Source organism: Pygocentrus nattereri, chromosome 3, assembly GCF_015220715.1.
Source record: "Pygocentrus nattereri isolate fPygNat1 chromosome 3, fPygNat1.pri, whole genome shotgun sequence".
Classification (NCBI taxonomy): domain Eukaryota; kingdom Metazoa; phylum Chordata; class Actinopteri; order Characiformes; family Serrasalmidae; genus Pygocentrus; species Pygocentrus nattereri.
This window is the reverse complement of record NC_051213.1, coordinates 50124041-50149829: the sequence shown is the minus strand read 5'-3', so window position 1 is coordinate 50149829 and position 25789 is coordinate 50124041. Positions and strand designations below refer to the sequence as shown.

General features: G+C 44.0%; 1 protein-coding gene across 1 annotated transcript; it reads left to right on the top strand.

Moving 5' to 3' along the window:
- Positions 1-327: 327 nt before the first annotated feature.
- has2 (hyaluronan synthase 2) lies at positions 328-25065 on the top strand. The gene is given in 5 exon segments (XM_017685937.2): positions 328-658; positions 11812-12227; positions 12229-12436; positions 21055-21156; positions 22156-25065. Coding segments are annotated over 4 exon segments (1656 nt in total). The 5' UTR covers positions 328-658; the 3' UTR covers positions 23086-25065.
- The last annotated feature ends 724 nt before the right edge of the window (positions 25066-25789 follow it).

Sequence of the window (25789 nt, the reverse complement as noted above, 5' to 3'; positions counted from 1 at the left end):
GTTGGAATGTTTGGAAGTTTCATGCTGTGATGGCGAAGATGAGATCCAGCACTAATGCTGGTTCGTTTATTGATTATATAGATAGATAGATAGATAGATAGATAGATAGATAGATAGATAGATGGTGGGTAGGGACCGTGTTTAAAGTGCCCATCCCCAGCACAGAAGTTTGAATGAGCAGCAGTAATCCATTTCAACCCCCCCCCCCCCCCCACCTCGTTTGCTCCTCCTCGCCCCCGAACCTGCCCCCTTATTAAAACAACTGCCCGGTTAAAGGACTCTTTACAAATGTATGAGCTACAGGGACCATAAACGTGTGGTGTCTGGAAGGAATTAGACGCAGGGAAAAGTTTTAGTTCACACTAGTTTTTTTTTCACTTGAGGGGAAGAAGAAGAAGAAAAAAAAAACAGCTTGACAGTTTATTGCAACTTATTGCCACTAATATTGACTACTTTTGGATATTTTTGCCATTTTTTACGCGATGCCTGGCAGGACGTTCCGCGCTCCGTGCGTGTGAGGAGGACCCGCTTCAGACTTGACCAGCCTTTTTTCCATGGATACCGCGCACAGAAGGGAGCTTTGATGCAGGCTTCTCCTCCACGGAGCCTCCACTGACCGCATCCACCCAGAGGGACACGTCCAGCGAGCTGCTTCAAGGTGAGACCAATTAATCAATTAACCCGCTTCGTCCGCAACCTGGCGCCGAACTTCGCCTCCGGAGCGAAACTTTTTCTGGATGCTGCGCGAGAATGAATGAGCGGAGGAGGCTCCGTTTCATTGGCCCGGCTGAGCTCGCGCGGCTGCCTCACGTGCGCGTGCGTGAGTGCGCGGACAGCACGTTCGCCTCGGCGGCTCTCGTGCGGCCAGCATCCCCACACCGACCAGAGCGTCGGTCAGATTAGGTGTAGTTTACTTCTGCGCGCTTATGTAGTTTTTTTTTTTTTGTGTGTGTGTTCAATTTTCCGTTCCACCTTAAATCCCGCTGCAGTTACAGTCTGGCGTCAGGCGTTATACTAAGAACGGCTGCACCATTTAAGGTGGAACGGAAAATTCGAATTTTTTGGGGGGGGGGAGGGGGGGAAAGTTCCAGATAGACAACTTTCGTCTTGTAACACGGTCTAAAATGTAAAAAAAAAATCTAAAGATTGGCTGCGTTTTAGAGGCGTGACGCAAGCGGTGACGTCACGCCACGAGCTAGGTTTTCAGCATAGCTTCGGAAATCACTTTATTTTGCTTCACGTAGCCACGTCTTGCAAACTCCGCACAGGAATGCAAGCAGCTTTCATTCGTTTTAGTGTCAAAACAAACCTCACAGAGACCAGCAAGTGTTTCTAATGGTTCCTGATGGTTTTGTAATGCGTTTTGGCTTCTTAATGGGTTGATGTCTCAGTGGTGACCCGTGGCTGATTCTACATGCATTGATGGGATCTAAAGGTGTTCCACTCACTAGTGGTGTCTGCTGAGGCCAACAGCAGGGCGGCTGTGCGCGCTAAAGCGCGTGTACATGAGTACTGTAGGACACACGGTGCTGCTTGCTGACCTGAGTGACCCTGGTGTGACGTTTCAGGCGTTATATACATTTCATAGGCAGTTTAGTTTATGTCATTGGACTGATGGAGCACATTAGAGAGTGAATCTGCACTGCAGTGAACTTTACTCCCAAGTTTGGACGCTCTAGATGAATGAATGGACACGGCCGACGTCTCCACGTGCTTGTCCAGGCAAATATGGGTGCACTTAATTGCTACACTTAAGTATCCATACTTAATTAAAGTATTCCCACTTCCTCTGGCTTCACTTTCACTGCACTAGTCTGTGCAGCTTCACGGTATAGAAGCTGGAGAAGGTGTTTCTTTGGCACTAATACAGTGGAGATGTTGGTCTTTCTACCAAAGTCAAAGGTTATATTAAAGCTAGAATGACTCACAGTACTTATACTTTGGATGCTTAAAGGGGAACTCCGGTGATTCTTCAAAAATTCTGCATAATTAAATGGCTAAGGTGTAGACAGAGCAGTTCAGAGCGGTTTGGTGTGAAACGCTCTGTTCTAGAGTCAGAGCTGTTCACAGTGGTGGTGATGGGAACCAGACGTCCCTCTAAAAGCTCCTCACAGTGGTGGTGGTAGGAACCGGACGTCCCTCTAAAAGCTCCTCACAGTGGTGGTGATGGGAACCAGACGTCCCTCTAAAAGCTCCTCACAGTGGTGGTGATGGGAACCAGACGTCCCTCTAAAAGCTCCTACAGAAAGTTCCTACATGAACTGGTTCTGAATTCACTGCCTGATGACTGAGACGCTGTTTTATGAGAGTTTAGAGAACTTCAACTCCGTTCATGGTGGAGGGAGACATGCAGGGCGCTGTGCGGCAAAATAGTCCCCAAAGAAAACTCATTATTCCAGATTTTCCACTGTTTTCCATCATCAGCATTCCATATAAGCTCAGAAGACTCGTGTAGGTTCTCTGGTGGTTCTGGATGGTAAATAAAGTGTCTATATCTGTGTTGTAGTCATGGCGACGCCTGGTTCCCATCACCACCACTGTAAAGACATCTGAGTCTCTACAATCAGCCAGCGGTGGAATTCCCTCAGCAGTTGTGCACAAACTATATAAATAGCTCAGCTCTCAGCCGAGTACAGGGTTTGTGTACTTCTTCCACAACTGTGCATTCCCAGTTAACTACGCTCCCGGCTGGAGGAGGACCAACCTGAACGTAACCAGTCCCGTCACCTGCTCGCCAAATCTGAATGCCGAAAGTTAACCAATCTGACCCCTAATCCCACAATTCCTCAAAATCTCTTAACTACACGTTCCACCCAGTGATTAGTGCCGTGTTGCCAAATCCTAAACCCCAAACATCCTGACGAAGCCCTCGTCCCACACGCAGCGGTGACACTACGGCTAGTAGGTCATCTGCTCCCACAGTCAGAGTTCACCACCGTAATTTAAGTGGAGACTCATTGAACTCCAGAAACCCTCGCAGTAAACACAACGACCCAATTATCACACAATAATTACATCTCTTCAGCATCCCTACTTGTGATTAGTCATCTTTTGCTGTGATTGCGAAATTCTTACTTGTGACTCAGCAGCATCCAGAGCACTCATGCACTACTCGTCAGCTTCCATACATGCACATGTGTGTGTATATATATATATATACACCATAATTTTGTCAAAGTAATATTAGGCCATTCTTAATTAAATGCACACAAATAAATTACACACAATGTAAAGACCAATCAGCTCTCAGTAGCAGTAACTCTAACCAATCAGCCCTCAGTAGCAGTAACACTAACCAATCAGCTCTCAGTAGCAGTAACACTAACCAATCAGCTCTCAGTAGCAGTAACACTAACCAATCAGCTCTCAGTAGCAGTAACACTAACCAATCAGCTCTCAGTAGCAGTAACACTAACCAATCAGCTCTCAGTAGCAGTAACACTAACCAATCAGCTCTCAGTAGCAGTAACTCTAACCAATCAGCTCTCAGTAGCAGTAACACTAACCAATCAGCTCTCAGTAGCAGTAACTCTAACCAATCAGCTCTCAGTAGCAGTAACACTAACCAATCAGCTCTCAGTAGCAGTAACGCTAACCAATCAGCTCTCAGTAGCAGTAACACTAACCAATCAGCTCTCAGTAGCAGTAACACTAACCAATCAGCTCTCAGTAGCAGTAACTCTAACCAGTCAGCTCTCAGTAGCAGTAACACTGACCAATCAGCTCTCAGTAGCAGTAACGCTAACCAATCAGCTCTCAGTAGCAGTAACTCTAACCAATCAGCTCTCAGTAGCAGTAACTCTGACCAATCAACTCTCAGTAGCAGTAACACTAACTAATCAGCTCTCAGTAGCAGTAACTCTAACCAATCAGCTCTCAGTAGCAGTAACGCTAACCAATCAGCTCTCAGTAGCAGTAACACTAACCAATCAGCTCTCAGTAGCAGTAACTCTAACCAATCAGCTCTCAGTAGCAGTAACTCTAACCAATCAGCTCTCAGTAGCAGTACCAATAACCAATCAGCTCTCAGTAGCAGTACCAATAACCAATCAGCTCTCAGTAGCAGTAACACTAACTAATCAGCTCTCAGTAGCAGTAACACTAACCAATCAGCTCTCAGTAGCAGTAACGCTAACCAATCAGCTCTCAGTAGCAGTAACTCTAACCAATCAGCTCTCAGTAGCAGTAACACTAACCAATCAGCTCTCAGTAGCAGTAACGCTAACCAATCAGCTCTCAGTAGCAGTAACACTGACCAATCAGCTCTCAGTAGCAGTAACACTAACCAATCAGCTCTCAGTAGCAGTACCAATAACCAATCAGCTCTCAGTAGCAGTAACTCTAACCAATCAGCTCTCAGTAGCAGTAACACTAACCAATCAGCTCTCAGTAGCAGTAACTCTAACCAATCAGCTCTCAGTAGCAGTAACACTAACCAATCAGCTCTCAGTAGCAGTAACGCTAACCAATCAGCTCTCAGTAGCAGTAACACTAACCAATCAGCTCTCAGTAGCAGTAACACTAACCAATCAGCTCTCAGTAGCAGTAACTCTAACCAATCAGCTCTCAGTAGCAGTAACGCTGACCAATCAGCTCTCAGTAGCAGTAACGCTAACCAATCAGCTCTCAGTAGCAGTAACTCTAACCAATCAGCTCTCAGTAGCAGTAACTCTGACCAATCAACTCTCAGTAGCAGTAACTCTAACCAATCAGCTCTCAGTAGCAGTAACACTAACTAATCAGCTCTCAGTAGCAGTAACTCTAACCAATCAGCTCTCAGTAGCAGTAACGCTAACCAATCAGCTCTCAGTAGCAGTAACACTAACCAATCAGCTCTCAGTAGCAGTAACTCTAACCAATCAGCTCTCAGTAGCAGTAACTCTAACCAATCAGCTCTCAGTAGCAGTAACGCTAACCAATCAGCTCTCAGTAGCAGTAACACTAACCAATCAGCTCTCGGTAGCAGTAACACTAACCATTCAGCTCTCAGTAGCAGTAACACTAACCAATCAGCTCTCAGTAGCAGTAACACTAACCAATCAGCTCTCAGTAGCAGTAACACTAACCAATCAGCTCTCAGTAGCAGTAACGCTAACCAATCAGCTCTCAGTAGCAGTAACACTAACCAATCAGCTCTCAGTAGCAGTAACACTAACCAATCAGCTCTCAGTAGCAGTAACACTAACCAATCAGCTCTCAGTAGCAGTAACACTGACCAATCAGCTCTCAGTAGCAGTAACACTAACCAATCAGCTCTCAGTAGCAGTACCAATAACCAATCAGCTCTCAGTAGCAGTAACTCTAACCAATCAGCTCTCAGTAGCAGTAACACTAACCAATCACCTTGGGTTCCCGTCTATCACAGCACACATCCCTGGGCAGCATCCTGCTGGTGGGGGTTCGTGAACTGATTTTAATCTTTTTAATGATGCACGGAAGTCCTGCTCAAGTGCTGGCAGCGCCCCCTTGTGGGGAATCTGACTTAATGTCAGCAGATTCAATATATTTAATAAATGAATTAATAATTAAATTTCAAATCTTTTATGTGCTCCTTCTGTTTTTTGTTTCAGAGTTAAAATGTTTTATAAGTATTTTATGTAATTTTTGCATATTTTATTACACAACTTTATTATAAATGCCTTCCCATTTTATTAGGAACACCAACCATCCAGCTCCACTATGTAGGTGTAAAGTTACAGTAGTACCAGCCCACCTCCACCCCATCCATCAATGGGAAGGGACCACCATAGGACCACCACTGAGCAGATATTATTTTGGAAGTGGAGCATTCTCAGCCCAGCAGTGACAGTGGCATGGTGTGCGCGGTGATGGTCAAGCAGTGGTGCAGGGTTCCTAGGTACTGTGCTGGACCGTGTGTCCTCCTCGTTGCTTCATGGTTTGGGGTGAATGAGTTGAAAGCAGGTCTGGAGGCACAACATGCCTGTTCCTTATTAGCACAGAGAGGCTGGAAGCTGTTTGAAGGAGCCGGGGGCCGGAATGATGGTCAGGAAGCAGAGGTGAGGGAAACTCAGCAGAACTAGCTTCTGACCAGAGAGGACCTCCAGACCTCCAGAGCTGGGAGAATGATGGATGTTCAAGTGGTCGGAGGGATCGTTTGGGAGGCAGCTGTGGCGGAACACCCTCTCTGTTGCTCAGTGTTCGCCAGATTCTTCTCTGGCTCTTTCCCAGAGTGCTCTGCTGCCCACCCAGGAGATGAGGGAGCCTTGTGGAGGCTTGAGGAGAGAAAGATCTCCACCAGAGTCTAGCCGCTGGTTTCCTGTGCATGGATTAAGTCTAGTCTTGGACTAAATTGCAGCGCCGGTAGTAATTCTCCATTGAAGGTCTAGGCTTAGGCTTAATGTGGGTCTGGGAAAGTGGCCACCAGAGGCTCTTTAGCTTATGCAAATATTTCATCATTTCATGGCGAACGGACCAATAGAAAGGCTCCAAAGACTTGCTGCATTAACATTCACTAAAGAAAGGGAAATCCCACCAACTTTTCCTCCATAATTCAGTGTGTGAGACGTAAACAGCGAGGTTCAGAGGGTTTGGTGTGAAAGGGTTCAGACGTCTTTACAGCGGTGGTGATGGGAACCAGGCGTCGCCATGACTACAACACAGATATAGACACTTTATTTACCATCCAGAACCACCAGAGAACCTACACGAGTCTTCTGAGCTTATATGGAATGTTGATGATGGAAAACAGTGGAAAATCTGGAATAATAATAACCTTCTGTGAGGGAGCTTTCAGAGGTGGACGTCTGGTTCCTACCACCACCACTGTGAGATATTCTGAGCGTTTCACACCAAACCGCTCTAAATGACTCTTTATACATCTTAACGGCTTAATTTAGGAAGAATTCTGAAGGAATTGGTGGAGTTTCCCTGTTGCTCCTTGTCCTACAGTGTTACTGTTGTGGAGAAGTTACCAAAAAGGAAAAAGGTGTCAAAAGAATTAGAAAATAGTTTCAGTGAAGTGAAAAATAAAATGGTCCTCTTTTCCCTTTTACTGTAATAACAGTGAAGACGAGGAACTGTGTATCATCCACACTATTACAGCTTACAGCATCCGTTTAAGTCCATGTTGGTAAAACGTGAAGTTGTTCTATAGAGATCTGCTTCTGCTGAACAGTCACTGCTGCTAGGATTCCCTGTTACTTTCCCGCACCTGAACACGATCAGCAGCTGCTCGGAGTGTCGCCTGTGAGTCAATGTCCTTCAGATGCAGCATAGACACTCCCCTAAGTCTGAAGGCAGTGATACTAAGAGCCACATTAAACTAAGCTGGTCATATGTAGCCCCTTACATTCAGTTCAGTTCAGGGATCTACACTGCAGAGTTGTAGTTAACTCTGACTGCCGACCAATCAGCTCTCAGTAGCAGTAACGCTAACCAATCAGCACTCAGTAGCAGTAACACTAACCAATCAGCTCTCAGTAGCAGTAACTCTAACCAATCAGCTCTCAGTAGCAGTAACACTAACCAATCAGCTCTCAGTAGCAGTAACACTAACCAATCAGCTCTCAGTAGCAGTAACACTAACCAATCAGCTCTCAGTAGCAGTAACACTAACCAATCAGCTCTCAGTAGCAGTAACGCTAACCAATCAGCTCTCAGTAGCAGTAACACTAACCAATCAGCTCTCAGTAGCAGTAACACTAACCAATCAGCTCTCAGTAGCAGTAACACTAACCAATCAGCTCTCAGTAGCAGTAACTCTAACCAATCAGCTCTCAGTAGCAGTAACACTAACCAATCAGCTCTCAGTAGCAGTAACACTAACCAATCAGCTCTCAGTAGCAGTAACTCTAACCAATCAGCTCTCAGTAGCAGTAACTCTAACCAATCAGCTCTCAGTAGCAGTAACTCTAACCAATCAGCTCTCAGTAGCAGTAACTCTAACCAATCAGCTCTCAGTAGCAGTAACTCTAACCAATCAGCTCTCAGTAGACATAATGACTAGAAAGTTAATTGACATTTTTAACCGTTCAGTTCCATTCACTCCTATTCATTGAGGCCTGTATTTGGCGCCCTCTAGAGTTTTGCCGTCATGTTTTGGTATAATGGTAGGAATATGAAGCGGACAGGCTCCCTTTAAACTGGCTCTGGCTGAAGTCTGCAGAGCTGCGGCCCGGGAGGAACCCAGTTTATAACCTGGTGGCTTAAACTATCTTCTCTACTACAGAAAGAATCCCCCAGCCGACACTTACACACTTAAACAGAACTGCAGCTCTTTATTCAGAACAAAAGAACAGGAGTGACACCGCTCTGCTCTATTTCAGACCAGACTGCAGAATCCCACCGGGTTCTCCTTTTCCCTGCGTTCTCGGCTCATATCAGGCCGATAGTGACTCTGCGTCCCGGGTCAGCGCCGTGCTGCACCTGCTTTCACCTCGTTCTCCTCTGATTTACTGACTGATACGAACAGAAAGCAGTCAGTTCACTCCGTGTTTGCAGTCGCGGGTCCTGCTGGCTCCGTTTCAGATTTGTGCTGTAGGATTTAATCCGACTGGGGAACTCCGACTTTTCCCAGTAGATGATGATTCAGCTGTCCGGTTCTGGTGCTGTGTGGCCGCTCCCTGCACAGCTTCAGCTCCACTGGAACACAGACGGCTCTGAACAGGCCATGCTATGTACACGCGTTAGCACGAATGCAGTGTTGATATATTGCTGTTAGCACATCACCCTGATATGAATTATTTAGTATCTACTACGAGTTATTCAGTATCTACTCTGAATGATTTACTTTCTAGTATTAATTATTCAGTATCTACTCTGAATGATTTACTTTCTAGTATTAATTATTCAGTATCTACTCTGAATTATTCAGTATGTACTATGAATTATGTTGTTTCTAATATTATTTATTTAATATCCGTGATGAATTATTCGGTATCTGCTAAGAATCATGCAGTTCTGTAACTGGGCCTTTTCTCAGAAAAGGAAAGTAGTCCCAGGGAAAGGCCGGCACCCTCCCAGTTAGCAGAGCACGCCAGTCCACAAGCATCTGTGGAGAAACGCCGCTCTGAGTAACATGAGCAGTGACATCATCTGTTACTCTCCATATCACTTTACTCTGCTTTACCAACAAGCAGCACAGCTTCAGGAACAGGAGCAGCTCCAACTCTTTAGATATGAAAGCAATAATTCACCTAAAACAAACCAACCCCCCCCCCCCCCCCCCCCCCCACTCAGATGTAGTGGATCAGTCAAGACACACCAATCAGGCGTAACATCTGACCACCTCCTCGTTTCTACGCTCACGTGTCCACTTCATCAGCTCCACTGACCGTATAGTTCCCCTCTGTAGTTCTACAGTTACAGACTGTAGTCCTTAATTATTTAGTTTCTAGTATTAATTATATTATTATATTATTAATAATATAATATTATTAATTATATATATATATATATATACATATATAAATGATCAAATTGTAAGTTGCTCTGGATAAGAGCGTCTGCCAAATACACCACCACCACATCAGTGTTACTGCAGTGCTGAGAATGACCCACCACCCAAATAGTACCTGCTCTGTGAGGGTCCATGGGGGTCCTGACCACTGAAGAACAGGGTAACAGAGTATCAGAGAAACAGATGGACTACAGTCTGTAACTGTAGAACTACAGAGAGCAGCTATACGGTCAGTGGAGCTGATACAGTGGACAGTGAGTGTAGGAACGAGGAGGTGGTCATGAGGTTATGCCTCGGTCTGTAAACAGGGTAAATGTAACGTGTAACTCTGCCGAAGGTCCTGCACGTGTCGGGCTGTGAGGTGGAGTCTGGTGGGTCGCGGAGAAGACGGCCGAGGGTCCTGTATAGGCAGCGCTGACGCGGCACGCGCCAGCTAAACTGTGTTAAAGAGTCGTCATATGGGCCTCGCTTACAAACGGCTCCACCCCTGCCAGAGCCAGCTGTGTGACCCCAGCCAGAGGGGAGAGTCCAGATGTGCACACGTGCACGCGGAGAGAAAGATCTCAGTGTTTAGAGTGGATTATTCGAAAAAGCAGTCATTAGCGAGAAGGGGTCCCCCCCCCACCTCCCCCTCCGTAATAACAACACAGAGGGTCTACAGTGTAAAGACCACCCCCCCCCCACCCCACCCCCGCACCACCCGAAAATCTGAGTCTTCCCACGGAGATATAAACAGATGATTCAGAGGGTGGTGCTCCTCGGCGCAGTCTGCCAAGCAGATGGGGAAACGCATTCGCGAAGTTTGGAACAAACGGCCGCTCAGATATTGAGTGTGTGGGGTGGGGTGGGAGGGGGGGCGGTGTTGGGGTGAATGGGAGCTTTACTGGTGTCTGCAATACTTTACTGCTCATGTGTCATGTAGAGGAACAGCCTGTGTGGTTTGTATGATGCATTATAGGCAGAAAAGCTGGACAATGTAAACAAAAACAGTAGTGTTGTATTAAATTGTACTGTAATATATCACAGTGTTGTAATATTACAATTGGATGATACAAACACAATATCATGTTACGATTGGATCGTTACACACTACTTGTGATATGCCTATATCACTATATGCCTATATCACTATATGCCTATATGCCTGTGTCCTGGGCTGGAGGTCAGGGAACCAGCCCTGTGACCGGAAGGTCGCCGGTTCGATCCCCTTGGCTGACGGTCCATGACTGAGGTGTCCTTGAGCAAGACACCTAACCCCCAACTGCTCCCCAGGTCCTGTGGATAGGGCTGCCCACCGCTCCGGGCAAGTGTGCTCACTGCCCCCTAGTGTGTGTGCTCACTAGTGTGTATGTGGGTGTTTCACTGCACGGACGGGTTAAACGCGGAGGTCTAATTTCACAGCTGGCTGATGGTTCTGAATTCAATTCAATTAAAGAGCTGCATGAAATCAATAAAACGACTATTATTTTGATTATTGTGATACGCTGTGCTGTATATCTTAGGGCTGCACGATATGAACATGATTATATAGTAACATATTGTAATTATGATTTTGTGGAGTTGAAAAGCATAAACATTGTATGATTGCATAGCTGAGTATTCCAGTTGTTACACATCATAGCGCTGCATGATATAAACATCATATCATTACATTTTCAGATATTGCCGTTGATATACGCTTGTTCTACAAGGGGTTCTTTGGGAAAGAAAATGGTTCTGTGTAGAACCGGAACTCTACACAGATCTATTTCATGCATAAATGCTTCATTTGCATGGTCAAAGGGTTCTCTAGACTGATGACTGATGGAGAATGTGTTCTGTATGGAACCTTTGTTCCATGTGTCCTATGTAGAACCATATACAACACATTCTCTGACAATCTGAAGAACGCTTTCACCATGCAAAGAACCATTTCATCATGCAAAGGGTTCTTGGAGTTTTTCATGGTTCTATATAGAACAATCTTCCTTACTGAAGAACCTTTAAAGTCCCATCTTTTTTAAGGGTGTGTAACCTAAAAATAGCCCAGCCAGTTACTGAACAATAAACCTGAGATTTTACCAGGTTAAAAACTCCAGCAGCACTGCTGTGTCTGATCCACTCGCACCAGCACAGCATACACTAACACACCACCACCACGTCAGTGTTACTGCAGTGCTGAGAATGACCCACCACCCAAACAGTACCTGCTCTGTGAGGGTCCATGGGGGTCCTGACCACTGAAGAACAGGGTAACAGAGTATCAGAGAAACAGATGGACTACAGTCTGTAACTGTAGAACTACAGAGGGGAACTGAACGGTCAGTGGAGCTGATGTGACTCAGTGGCCAGTCAGCGTGTTTTTCTGTATTTCCTTGTTTTATTGTTAACGGCAGGTGTTTTGCGCTTTTCAGATGAGATGTGAAAAACTGATCACCTACCTGAGGATTATTGGGACTACACTGTTCGGCGTCTCGCTGCTTGTGGGGATCTCCACGGCCTACATCATGGGCTACCAGTTCTTCACCACTACGGGCCATTACCTGTCCTTCGGGCTTTACGGGGCCATTCTGGTGGTTCACCTCATCATCCAGAGCCTGTTCGCTCTGCTGGAGCACAGAAACATGAGGCGGTCCCTGGAGACCCCCATAAAACTCAACAAGTCGTTGGCGCTGTGCATCGCCGCCTACCAGGAGGACCCTAACTACCTGAGGAAGTGTCTGATCTCGGTCAAGAGGCTCACCTACCCGGGCATCAAGGTGATCATGGTGATCGACGGGAACGACGACGACGACGGATACATGATGGACATCTTCCGGGACATCATGGGCCGGACAGGTGGCCACGTACGTGTGGAAGAGCAACTACCACCAGCGCGGGCCGGAGGAGACCGAGGAGTCGTACGGCGAGAGCCTGCAGCAGGTCTCCCGCCTGGTGCTCAACAACAAGTGCGTGTGCATCATGCAGAAGTGGGGCGGCAAGAGGGAGGTCATGTACACGGCCTTCAAGGCGCTGGGCAGGAGCGTGGACTACGTGCAGGTGAGCTCACGTCTAAGCACAGAGGCGCCTCTGTGTGGGTTCAAAGGGGCGCCGGTCTGATGTGTCCGGCTCTGAGGATTTAAAGGGAAGTGAGTTTCATGGAAAATGAACTCGTTCCTACACACTTAGGCTTGTTTTAGTAAACAAAATGGTTCTGTGTAGAACCAGGAACACTCAAAGAACCCTCTGCATGATTAAAGGGTTCTTTGCATGGTGAAAGCGTCCTTCAGATTAGTGGAGAATGTGTTGTACATGGTTCTATACGGTTCTGTCAGGCTTGTACTAAACAACCGTGAAGCATCATCTTTTTTTTTTAAAGTGTACGCTCTTAGTGATGGTTCTTCAGGGGTTCTTTAGTAAAGAAAATGCTTCTATGAACATGCAAAGAGATTACAGGGTTCCTTGCATCATGAAATGGTTCTTCATTTTCATGCACAACGTGCTATAGCTGGTTCTACATATGGCCTTTTTGAAAAGCACCAAAAAGGGTTCTGCTGTTGTAACACATAAAAAGATGGTTCTTCAAGGGTTCTTTTTGTGAAGAAAATGGTTCTATACAGAACCATAAACACTCAAAGAACCCTTTGCATGATTAAAGGGTTCTTTGCCTTGTGAAAGCATCCTTCAAATTGACGGAGAATGTGTTGTGTATGGTTCTATATAGCACCAAAAAGGGTTCTGCTATTGCTACGATGTCAGGCTTGTAGGTTATTTAAAAAAAGTTCTATACAAAACCATGTACAACACGTTCTCCGTCAGTCATCAGTCTGAAGAACCATTTCACCATGCAGAGAACCATTTTGGCAAGAAATGGTTCTATGTAGAGCTCATGGTTTTAGAGAGAACCATTTTCTTTACTAAAACAACCTTGAAGTATTATGACTATCATGAAGTGTGCAGCCTTAAAGAGGAATTCCACCTATTTTCCAAAATTCCCCCATAACTCAGTGTTTATGGTGTAATCAGAGATTCAGAGGGTTTGGTGTGAAACGGTTCAGACGGCTTTACAGCGGTGGTGATGGGAACCAGGCGTCGCCATGACTACAACACAGATATAGACACTTTATTTACCATCCAGAACCACCAGAGAACCTACACGAGTCTTCTGAGCTTATATGGAATGCTGATGATGGAAAACAGTGGAAAATCTGGAATAATGAGTTTTCTTTGGGGACTATTTTGCCGCACAGCGCCCTGCATGTCTCCCTCCACCATGAATGGAGTTGAAGTTCTCTAAACTCTCATAAAACAGCGTCTCAGTCATCAGGCAGTGAATTCAGAACCAGCTCATGTAGGAACTTTCTGTAGGAGCTTTTAGAGGGACGTCTGGTTCCCATCACCACCACTGTGAGCAGCTCTGACTCTAGAAGGCCCTGTAGAGGTTCATGGCCTTGCTTTGGAGTGTGTTTGTTTTGACTCGGCTCCAGTTCCTATCACTCTGTTATGCTTCGTTAGTCGGCTGTTATCGTTCAGGTTTACCAATACAGGAGCCGAAGTGGATCTCGTGAGGGTTTCTGAGACAAAACAGACGTGTGTGTGCTGGAGGCCGCTCTCTTTGGTGACGGAAACGTCTGTAGGTCAGTCTGGAAATAAAGGATTGAGCCTAATGAAAGAACGGCCTTGTTCCTGCAAACCGAGCCGCAGCTTTTAAATGCAGGTAATCGTGTCAGGACCTCTTGGGAATCTTTACAAACGGTGTGATTTCTGTCCCGACGCCACCTGCTTCCAATGAAACTCTGACCTCTGCTCTGCGCTGAGAGCCTAATTGTGTTTAACCTATCATCAGTCTGTCAGAGCTGCTACCAGGCTGGAGCTGACTGCGTTGTCTTGATGGATGAGCTGGCTCTGAGGGGCTTCAGGATGGAAATGGGAATGTTGTGGCCTTGCTGTAATGCCGGCTCGTTGAAAGGCTTAGTTATAGCACAGCTGATGCCTAGATTTTGATTAATATAGATTACAGACTTCATAGTGAGCGCAAAGTGTGGCAAATTGAATAATAATTGCCATTATTTTGAGCCCCACACTGCAAAAAATGGTATTTTGTCAAATGAAATGATTTTAAATCTAGTCTATGTCTAATATTTCTCATTTGGAGATTGTTGTGAATTTATTATAAGAGAATTTAACTTGTTCTGAGTGATTTTAGACAAATGGTCTGAGTATAAACTGAGTATAAATTGGGGCAGTCGTGGGCTGGAGGTCAGGGAACCAGCCCTGTGACCAGGTCGCCGGTTTGATCCCCAGAGCCAACAGCCCATGACTGAGGTGTCCTTGAGCAAGACACCTGACCCCCAACTGCTCCCCGGGTGTTGTGGATAGGGCTGCCCACCGCTCCGGGCAAGTGTGATCACTGCCCCCTAGTGTGTGTGTGTTCTCTAGTGTGTATGTGGTGTTTCAAATCACAGATGGGTTAAATGTGGAGGTGGAATTTCCCCGTTGTGGAATATATTATTATAAGGGTCTCTTAATCTTAAACATATAACCGATCACATTGATTTATCAGTCTACTCAGACTTTAGCAGAGCTCAGTAACACTGAGATTAATAACTGATCACATTGATTTATCAGTCTACTCAGGCTTTAGCAGAGCTCAGTAACGCTGAGATTAATAACTGATCACATTGATTTATCAGTCTACTCAGGCTTTAGCAGAGCTCAGTAACACTGAGATTAATAACCGATCACATTGATTTATCAGTCTACTCAGGCTTTAGCAGAGCTCAGTAACGCTGAGATTAATAACCGATCACATTGATTTATCAGTCTACTCAGGCTTTAGCAGAGCTCAGTAACGCTGAGATTAATAACCGATCACATTGATTTATCAGTCTACTCAGGCTTTAGCAGAGCTCAGTAACGCTGAGATTAATAACCGATCACATTGATTTATCAGTCTACTCAGGCTTTAGCAGAGCTCAGTAACACTGAGATTAATAACTGATCACATTGATTTATCAGTCTACTCAGGCTTTAGCAGAGTTCAGTAACGCTGAGATTAATAACCGATCACATTGATTTATCAGTCTACTCAGACTTTAGCAGAGCTCAGTAACACTGAGATTAATAACCGATCACATTGATTTATCAGTCTACTCAGGCTTTAGCAGAGCTCAGTAACGCTGAGATTAATAACCGATCACATTGATTTATCAGTCTACTCAGGCTTTAGCAGAGCTCAGTAACGCTGAGATTAATAACCGATCACATTGATTTATCAGTCTACTCAGGCTTTAGCAGAGCTCAGTAACGCTGAGATTAATAACCGATCACATTGATTTATCAGTCTACTCAGACTTTAGCAGAGCTCAGTAACACTGAGATTAATAACCGATCACATTGATTTATCAGTCTACTCAGGCTTTAGCAGAGCTCAGTAACGCTGAGATTAATAACTGATCACATTGATTTATCAGTCTACTCAGGCTTTAGCAGAGCTCAGTAACGCTGAGATTAATAACTGATCACATTGATTTATCAGTCTACTCAGGCTTTAGCAGAGCTCAGTAACGCTGAGATTAATAACCGATCACATTGATTTATCAGTCTACTCAGGCTTTAGCAGAGCTCAGTAACACTGAGATTAATAACCGATCACATTGATTTATCAGTCTACTCAGGCTTTAGCAGAGCTCAGTAACACTGAGATTAATAACTGATCACATTGATTTATCAGTCTACTCAGACTTTAGCAGAGCTCAGTAACACTGAGATTAATAACCGATCACATTGATTTATCAGTCTACTCAGGCTTTAGCAGAGCTCAGTAACACTGAGATTAATAACCGATCACATTGATTTATCAGTCTACTCAGGCTTTAGCAGAGCTCAGTAACACTGAGATTAATAACTGATCACATTGATTTATCAGTCTACTCAGGCTTTAGCAGAGCTCAGTAACACTGAGATTAATAACTGATCACATTGATTTATCAGTCTACTCAGGCTTTAGCAGAGCTCAGTAACGCTGAGATTAATAACCGATCACATTGATTTATCAGTCTACTCAGGCTTTAGCAGAGCTCAGTAACACTGAGATTAATAACCGATCACATGATTTATCAGTCTACTCAGAACTTTAGCAGAGCTCAGTAACACTGAGATCAATAACTGATCACATTGATTTATCAGTCTACTCAGGTTTTAGTAGAGCTCAGTAACACTGAGATTAATAACTGATCACATTGATTTATCAGTCTAGTCAGGTTTTAGTAGAGCTCAGTAACGCTGAGATTAATAACCGATCACATTGATTTATCAGTCTACTCAGGCTTTAGCAGAGCTCAGTAACACTGAGATTAATAACCGATCACATTGATTTATCAGTCTACTCAGGCTTTAGCAGAGCTCAGTAACACTGAGATTAATAACTGATCACATTGATTTATCAGTCTACTCAGACTTTAGCAGAGCTCAGTAACACTGAGATTAATAACTGATCACATTGATTTATCAGTCTACTCAGGTTTTAGTAGAGCTCAGTAACGCTGAGATTAAATACCGATCACATTGATTTATCAGTCTACTCAGGCTTTAGCAGAGCTCAGTAACACTGAGATTAATAACCGATCACATTGATTTATCAGTCTACTCAGGCTTTAGCAGAGCTCAGTAACACTGAGATTAATAAAACTGATCACATTGATTTATCAGTCTACTCAGACTTTAGCAGAGCTCAGTAACGCTGAGATTATTAACCGATCACATTGATTTATCAGTCTACTCAGACTTTAGCAGAGCTCAGTAACACTGAGATTAATAACCGATCACATTGATTTATCAGTCTACTCAGACTTTAGCAGAGCTCAGTAACACTGAGATTAATAACCGATCACATTGATTTATCAGTCTACTCAGGCTTTAGCAGAGCTCAGTAACGCTGAGATTAATAACCGATCACATTGATTTATCAGTCTACTCAGGCTTTAGCAGAGCTCAGTACGCTGAGATTAATAACCGATCACATTGATTTATCAGTCTACCTCAGGCTTTAGCAGAGCTCAGTAACACTGAGATTAATAACCGATCACATTGATTTATCAGTCTATTCAGACTTTAGCAGAGCTCAGTAACGCTGAGATTAATAACTGATCACATTGATTTATCAGTGTACTCAGGCTTTAGCAGAGCTCAGTAACGCTGAGATTAATAACCGATCACATTGATTTATCAGTCTACTCAGGCTTTAGCAGAGCTCAGTAACACTGAGATTAATAACTGATCACATTGATTTATCAGTCTACTCAGGCTTTAGCAGAGCTCAGTAACGCTGAGATTAATACCGATCACATTGATTATCAGTCTATTCAGACTTTAGCAGAGCTCAGTAACACTGAGATTAATAACTGATCACATTGATTTATCAGTCTACTCAGGCTTTAGCAGAGCTCAGTAACACTGAGATTAATAACCGATCACATTGATTTATCAGTCTATTCAGACTTTAGCAGAGCTCAGTAACACTGAGATTAATAACTGATCACATTGATTTATCAGTCTACTCAGGTTTTAGTAGAGCTCAGTAACGCTGAGATTAATAACCGATCACATTGATTTATCAGTCTACTCAGGCTTTAGCAGAGCTCAGTACACTGAGATTAATAACCGATCACATTGATTTATCAGTCTACTCAGGCTTTAGCAGAGCTCAGTAACGCTGAGATTATTAACCGATCACATTGATTTATCAGTCTACTCAGGCTTTAGCAGAGCTCAGTAACGCTGAGATTAATAACCGATCACTTTGATTTATCACTCTACTCAGACTTTAGCAGAGCTCAGTAACGCTGAGATTATTAACCGATCACATTGATTTATCAGTCTACTCAGGCTTTAGCAGAGCTCAGTACGCTGAGATTATTAACCGATCACATTGATTTATCAGTCTACTCAGGCTTTAGCAGAGCTCAGTAACGCTGAGATTATTAACCGATCACATTGATTTATCAGTCTACTCAGGCTTTAGCAGAGCTCAGTAACACTGAGATTAATAACTGATCACATTGATTATCAGTCTACTCAGGCTTTAGCAGAGCTCAGTAACACTGAGATTAATAACCGATCACATTGATTTATCAGTCTACTCAGGCTTTAGCAGAGCTCAGTAACGCTGAGATTATTAACCGATCACATTGATTTATCAGTCTACTCAGGCTTTAGCAGAGCTCAGTAACGCTGAGATTATTAACCGATCACATTGATTTATCAGTCTACTCAGGCTTTAGCAGAGCTCAGTAACGCTGAGATTATTAACCGATCACATTGATTTATCAGTCTACTCAGGCTTTAGCAGAGCTCAGTACACTGAGATTAATAAACTGATCACATTGATTTATCAGTCTACTCAGACTTTAGCAGAGCTCAGTAACGCTGAGATTAATAACCGATCACATTGATTTATCAGTCTACTCAGACTTTAGCAGAGCTCAGTAACACTGAGATTAATAACCGATCACATTGATTTATCAGTCTACTCAGGCTTTAGCAGAGCTCAGTAACACTGAGATTAATAACTGTGGTTCTTATAGATGAGTTATGAGACGTACCTTCATAAGCGGTAGATCTAATAACGTTGGGGTTTTTCCGGTGTATCTGTGCTGATCCTCATTCAGCCTTATCTCCTGAGGCTGCATTTGGTGTAATTGTCCTTGGTCGACCCGACGCTCTGCGCTCATGCAGTCTCAATGAGCCTGTTGTTCAGCGGTTTACATGGTTTCATAACTCTGTGCTGGAGGTGCAGATATTTACATCATTTAAAGTGTTTTATTTGTGATTACGCATTTACTGACTTTGAATATGAGCAACACGGTCATTAAAACAGTGCAGATTTCCATTAACATCTACTTTAAGTTATTAAACGAAGGCCTTATTGTCTGAACTATTTCAGACTGTCTTCAATCTGTATCTTATTACATCCTTAATCTTTTATAACTGGCCTTTAAAGAGTAAAGCTTTGATGTAGTGGAGAAACCGAAACACTGTGGATGTCTTTGTTTGGACGTTTCAGGCAAAAATGTGGAAAATAATGAATTTCTACCTGATTAAATAAGAGAGTCAGTGCGCAGTGATGTGTTTAACAAGCACACCTTTTTCAGAATAAATAGACTGAATGACGAACGTTTTATAAGTTATTACATTTGTGTGTCAGAGAACAAACCTAGTGTAGTTTGGTGTGAAGCGGTTCAGACGTCTTTATAGTGGTGGTGATGGGAACCAGGCGTCGCCATGACTACAACACAGATATAGACACTTTATTTACCATCCAGAACCACCAGAGAACCTACACGAGTCTTCTGAGCTTATATGGAATGCCGATGATGGAAAACAGTGGAAAATCTGGAATAATGAGTTTTCTTTGGGGACTATTTTGCCGCACAGCGCCCTGCATGTCTCCCTCCACCATGAATGGAGTTGAAGTTCTCTAAACTCTCATAAAACAGCGTCTCAGTCATCAGGCAGTGAATTCAGAACCAGTTCATGTAGGAACTTTCTGTAGGAGCTTTTAGAGGGAGACGTCTGGTTCCCATCACCACCACTGTGAACGGTTCTGACTCTCAGCTTCTCTAGAACAACTCTGTTGGTTTCACACCAAACCGCTCTGAACGCCTCTGTTTACATCTTAATCGTCTCATGGTGCAGGAATTTTAGGTATAATTTTGCTTTAATATGAATAACAGCGTGGTGTGTATGCGTCTCAGACGGTCTGAGAGGTCACACTTCAAAAGATCGTGATGCACAAACATAAGCTTTCCTCTCTATAAATATCCCTGGTGAAGTCATGAAAGAGGAGCTTTAAGCAGCACACAAAGCTCATCTGTCTGAATATGAGTTTGTGAACACCATTATAGAAATGCTGAAGCAAGGACTCCAGCCACCTGGGGCCGTATTACAGAAACAACATAACTTCATAATCTCATCATAAACTCCAGATCAGAAAACAGCATCACACAAACATCCTGACTAGACTAAACCTCCTGAATCCTGTCCTAACTGTAGGATGAACCCCAGCAGGGTCCTGACTTCTGTTTAGGTCCGTTTCTTCTGGTTCTGAGGCGGCTGAGTCAGGCAGCGTAGTTCACTACCAGCATAATGAGCTCCATTTATTCCTACTGTAAAACGGGCTTTCACTGGGAGATGTTTTTCTCTTCTAACTCTGCCTTTTAAACATCTCAGACGCTGCCCGACTCGAACTACACCGCCCCTCTGATCACCTTCCTGTGTTAATGTTGATGATGAATATTACAGTGATGGTGGTGAATAATGAGGAGGCGGAGCTGAATGTGTGTCTGTTTATTATGAGGAGGAACGTGGGAAATGGAGACTGAAACTGAGAGCAGCGACGCTCTGATAAACAGCGGGGGGCGACTCTGATAAACAACAGGGGATGACTCTGATAAGTCATCCTGCTGTAGGCTGAATGGTTGGAGCTAAGCAGCTGTAGCTGAATGAGTGGAGCTAAGCTGCTGTAGCTGAATGGGTGGAGCTAAGCTCCTGTAGCTGAATGGGTGGAGCTAAAAACTCTTAAAACTGTCTCAGTGTGAGCAACATAAAATCTAATGACTAGATTTGAGATGCTTTTCACTGCAGGAGCCCATTTTTAATATCATAATTTGCTTTTCCAGGTGTGTGACTCGGACACCATGCTGGACCCTGCGTCTTCAGTGGAGATGGTGAAGGTTCTGGAGGAAGACCCCATGGTTGGGGGGGTCGGGGGAGACGTGCAGGTACCTGTGCTTTCTATTCTAATAAACAGGTCAGGTTTGGCCTTCTCTGCCATGGACGGGGTTTTTAATGCGTGCTTTACGCCGAGTGATCGTTTCACGATGAATGGGCCAATAGAAACACTCCGAATTTGCATTTCTTCCTCCTGCTGTTACGTTACCACTGATGGCCAGATGTTGTGAATTCATTAATGACAATTTGGCTTATTGATCATAAACATATTCAACAAAGTATCTCTCATTTGTGCAGGAAATTAAGCCATTTACATGCGTAAAAATGCGAACGAAAAGCTCGATGCATTGTCTGTGTTGCCTATATTCCACTAAATTTACACGTCATTTTCCTGTTCCTCAATCAAACGGTAGAATCGGAGAGTCAGTGATTCCTTGTGGGCCCATTTCTGAACGCCACACTTGCCCAACCACCCTAATAATATTCTTATGTATGCAGGAATAGAACAAGAACGAATACTTAATTGATTGTTTCAAAGAAATTTACTGGCACATAATGTGAGAAATGTGTGCCCCACGGCGGCTCAGGCGCTCCTAAACAGCCCTGATTCAGTGAATCATTTGCTAAAGAATCGATTCACTCAATGAACTGAATCAGAGATTCCCTCGTGCTCATATTTCCGTACGTTCCACGTGTTTTCATCATATATTTTATCGATATTTTTTGCCTGTTTTCTATTTGAGCTGTCATTTTTCATATTTTTATTTTATTTGTTATTATTATTATTTTTAAAAATGAATAATTTTTTTCATATAAATCTTTTGATGATTTTCATTTGTCATGGTTGGTAAATTTCATCTAAACTTTTTCCGTCCTTCATAATTTGCTCGGCTACATTGTAAGCGAGGGTCACCCTCAATGTAACTCCCGAGTCGAAATAAAGGTTGATTGATCGATCGATTGACTGATTGATACGTGGAGTACGACTGGCGTACATGTTCACAGCAGGGCCTTCGCTCACGCGTGGAACGCTTTGTTTTTCCCCGCAGATCTTGAACAAGTACGAGTCGTGGATCTCCTTCCTGAGCAGCGTGCGCTACTGGATGGCCTTCAACATCGAGCGGGCGTGCCAGTCGTACTTCGGCTGCGTGCAGTGCATCAGCGGCCCTCTGGGGATGTACAGGAACTCCCTGCTGCACGAGTTCCTGGAGGACTGGTACAACCAGACGTTCATGGGCAGCCACTGCAGCTTCGGCGACGACCGCCACCTGACGAACCGCGTGCTGAGCTTGGGCTACGCCACCAAGTACACGGCGCGCTCCAAGTGTTTGACGGAGACCCCCATCACGTACCTGCGCTGGCTCAACCAGCAGACACGCTGGAGCAAGTCCTACTTCCGAGAGTGGCTGTACAACTCCATGTGGTTCCACAAGCACCACCTGTGGATGACCTACGAGGCCGTCATCACCGGGTTCTTCCCGTTCTTCCTCATCGCCACGGCCATTCAGCTCTTCTACCAGGGCAGGATATGGAACATCCTGCTGTTCCTGCTCATCGTGCAGGCGGTGGCACTGATCAAGTCCTCCTTCGCCAGCTGCCTGCGCGGGAACGTCGTCATGGTCTTCATGTCCTTCTACTCAGTCTTGTACATGTCCAGTCTACTTCCGGCCAAGATGTTCGCCATAGCGACCATAAACAAGTCGGGCTGGGGCACGTCGGGGAGGAAGACCATCGTGGTGAACTTCATCGGACTCATTCCCATCTCCGTGTGGTTCACCATCCTGTTCGTCGGCATCCTGTACACCATCGTCCAGGACACGCGGAAGCCCTTCGGGGAGTCCGAGAAGATCGTGCTGATCATCGGCGCCATCGTGTACGCCAGTTACTGGGTCATGCTCTTGACTTTGTACGTGGTCCTCATAGCCAAGTGCGGGAAGAGGAAGAAAGAGCAGCAGTACGACATGGTGCTCGACGTCTGATGACGGCCAACTTGCCCCGCCCCCCCTTCTCTCAACGTTTACATTCAGACTTTGGAGCGCTATGGGTTCTCCGCAGGTGACGGGACGTCACAGGAGAGAGATGTTGTTGCTGCTGTGACTGACACTAAGGAAATTTCTCCGAGGCGAAAGGTTCAAGTAGAGCTTCGGCTCTGTTAAAGCGATCGCTTGGCAGGAAATCGAATTCATTCGCACGATGCTGAGCTAAACGTTTACGGTGTTTGGGTTCATTTTCTTCGTAGAAGTAAGTTGAGACGCCCTCTACAGGGAGCAAAGCTCAGACACGGCACATTTCCAGAAATTTTACTGCCCCATTTCTATTTATTTGTTGATTTTTGCGTGAAAATGATGTGCACCTAAAATTTAGCTTCAGAAAACTCAACTGTATTAGTAGAAATAGAATAAATGATGAGTGTGCCTGTGACGTTGTTCCCGGTAGAGGATGTTTTAACTTGGGTTCACTCATAAAGGCGAAAAAAGTGACGACATTTTCAAATTTGGACTTTTTTTTTTTGCCAAATCGTCGCTTTAATGTGATAGTATTCCAAAAACCGCCGACTGAAATCGCCGTTTCTGTTGGGTTTGTTTTACAGACGTGTGCGACAGCTTGGCTCAAATGTTTTTAAGTGAGAATAACGTTTACAGAGGACCGAAATATGACATTTCTGCAAAATTTTCCAACATTTTGGAAAAACCAAATCTGAAAGGCGACACTTTCGCACCACGTTTTGTCTTTTGTTTTGTTCTAATGTTTTCAATCGAGCAAATAAAGAATAATTGCTTTTCACTCAAATGATTTAAGAATTATTTTCAGCAAAAATGTGCAAATTTGAGCCAAATTTTGCACGCGTCCGTAGGTTTTTGACACGATTCCTATGCACTTTTATGTCTCTCTCTCTCTCTCTCTCTCTCTCTCATCGTGCATGATGCTTGACAAAGAACTTTGATTAACAAAATACCTCAGTGGTTAATGTTTGCATTGTGTGAGTGGATGGGGATGCAGTCACATGAGGCTCATTCTTCTTAAGTAATTTATTGTGTTCAAGTCGTTTTCTTTTCTTTTTCTTTTTTTTTTAAATTGTTTGTTTGTTTTTTTATATAAATGTAAACTTTTTTAGAATGAAAGCCAAAAACAGATCGAGCTGTTTAGGCCATGCTGTACTTTGTATTTGCATATTGCCTTTTTTTTTTATATAGACATGTTTATTTTTGCTTAGCCACCAAAGATTCTCTATTTTCAATCATATGTTTGTGTATGATAATTTTTTTAAAAAATGCATCGTGCATTTAACTGTTACGACAATGACTTTTACCAAAAATGTGAAATTTTAAGAAGCTGGGTTTCGTGTTTTGCATTGATAACAATAAAATGCAGTGATAAGTTATTGGTTTGGGAGGAAAAGGAGGAGTGAACCTGTGTTATTATTAAAAATAAAAGTATTATGTGACGAGAAAACCAGCGTATTTATAAAACACTCTGTGGTTCATAGCTTTTGTACCTGATTCATTGTATTTTGCTAGATGTTTTATATCACCTGTCGTCTTTTTTTCCCGGGAAAAGACGGCGCGCCGTCCTAAGAAGCCCCTCCGTCCTGGAAAGCCTGCACACATTTCAGAAAAAGTATTTGCACAGAAAGACTTTTTATCTGCGCCGGAATGAAATGTCAATCTCCATTTACAATGTGAGGAGTTACAAGCATTATTAGTGTTGTTACATTGTTATTTATGATACTAGTGAGCCGATGGACAAAGATCTAAAGGGCGAGGCAGAGTCGTTACATTGTACGTGAAACGCATCAAACAGAAATTTGCCGGAATCTTTAAACAAAGACTGACCGACTTCTTCCAGTCCAGTCATGCCAAAGGTTGCAGTGTTGTTATGAAGCACTTTTTGTGTTTGTGCCAAAATAAAAGACCTGTTTCTTACATTATGCATACATAATGTTTTTGTTTTCCTTTGTAAACATTATGTCCTTGAAAAATAAACATGTGACTTGATTGAGCCGAGTGCCGTCATGGTTTGTTATGCGAACTTAACTCCGCTGTTAAGCAGATTTTTAGGGGAATTCCTCAGGATTCAGACGGACGCACCAGGCCTTCTGCTGAGAATACTTCACTGCGCATTGCATCATGACAGGATGGTTGCCGTGGCAACGCCGTGTTTACGGCATATACAGCCCCGGCACGATTAGGGCAGCCAAGACAGCAGGAGTCTAGACTCTAGTCTGAGTGACTGAGGTGATGGCGTCTAATATACGAGCCCGTGGTTCTAGATACAGACAGACTGAAAATCCTGAAGGAAACAGAAGAGTTACAGCAGCAGTACTCACACACACACACACACACACACACACACACACACACACACACACACACACTGAGCACTGAAAGAGCACTGAAACACACAGAACTCACAGAGACGCTTACGAAGAGACGGAACAGCACCGACGGGTTTACAGACGGCCTGAATGAATTACACTAAAAAGAAGCTTAGAATAGACATAACATATAGAATAGATATGAAATGTGCGTCCCCTCATGTCTCCGTACTCCATAGCAAAGCCACATATGTAGGAGTAGTGTAACCATAAAAACTGATGTAGTGTAACTATGTAAATGGGTGTCATGTAACCACAGAAACTACTGTGGTCCAACCATGCAAATAGGTGTAGTGTAACCAGAGCGA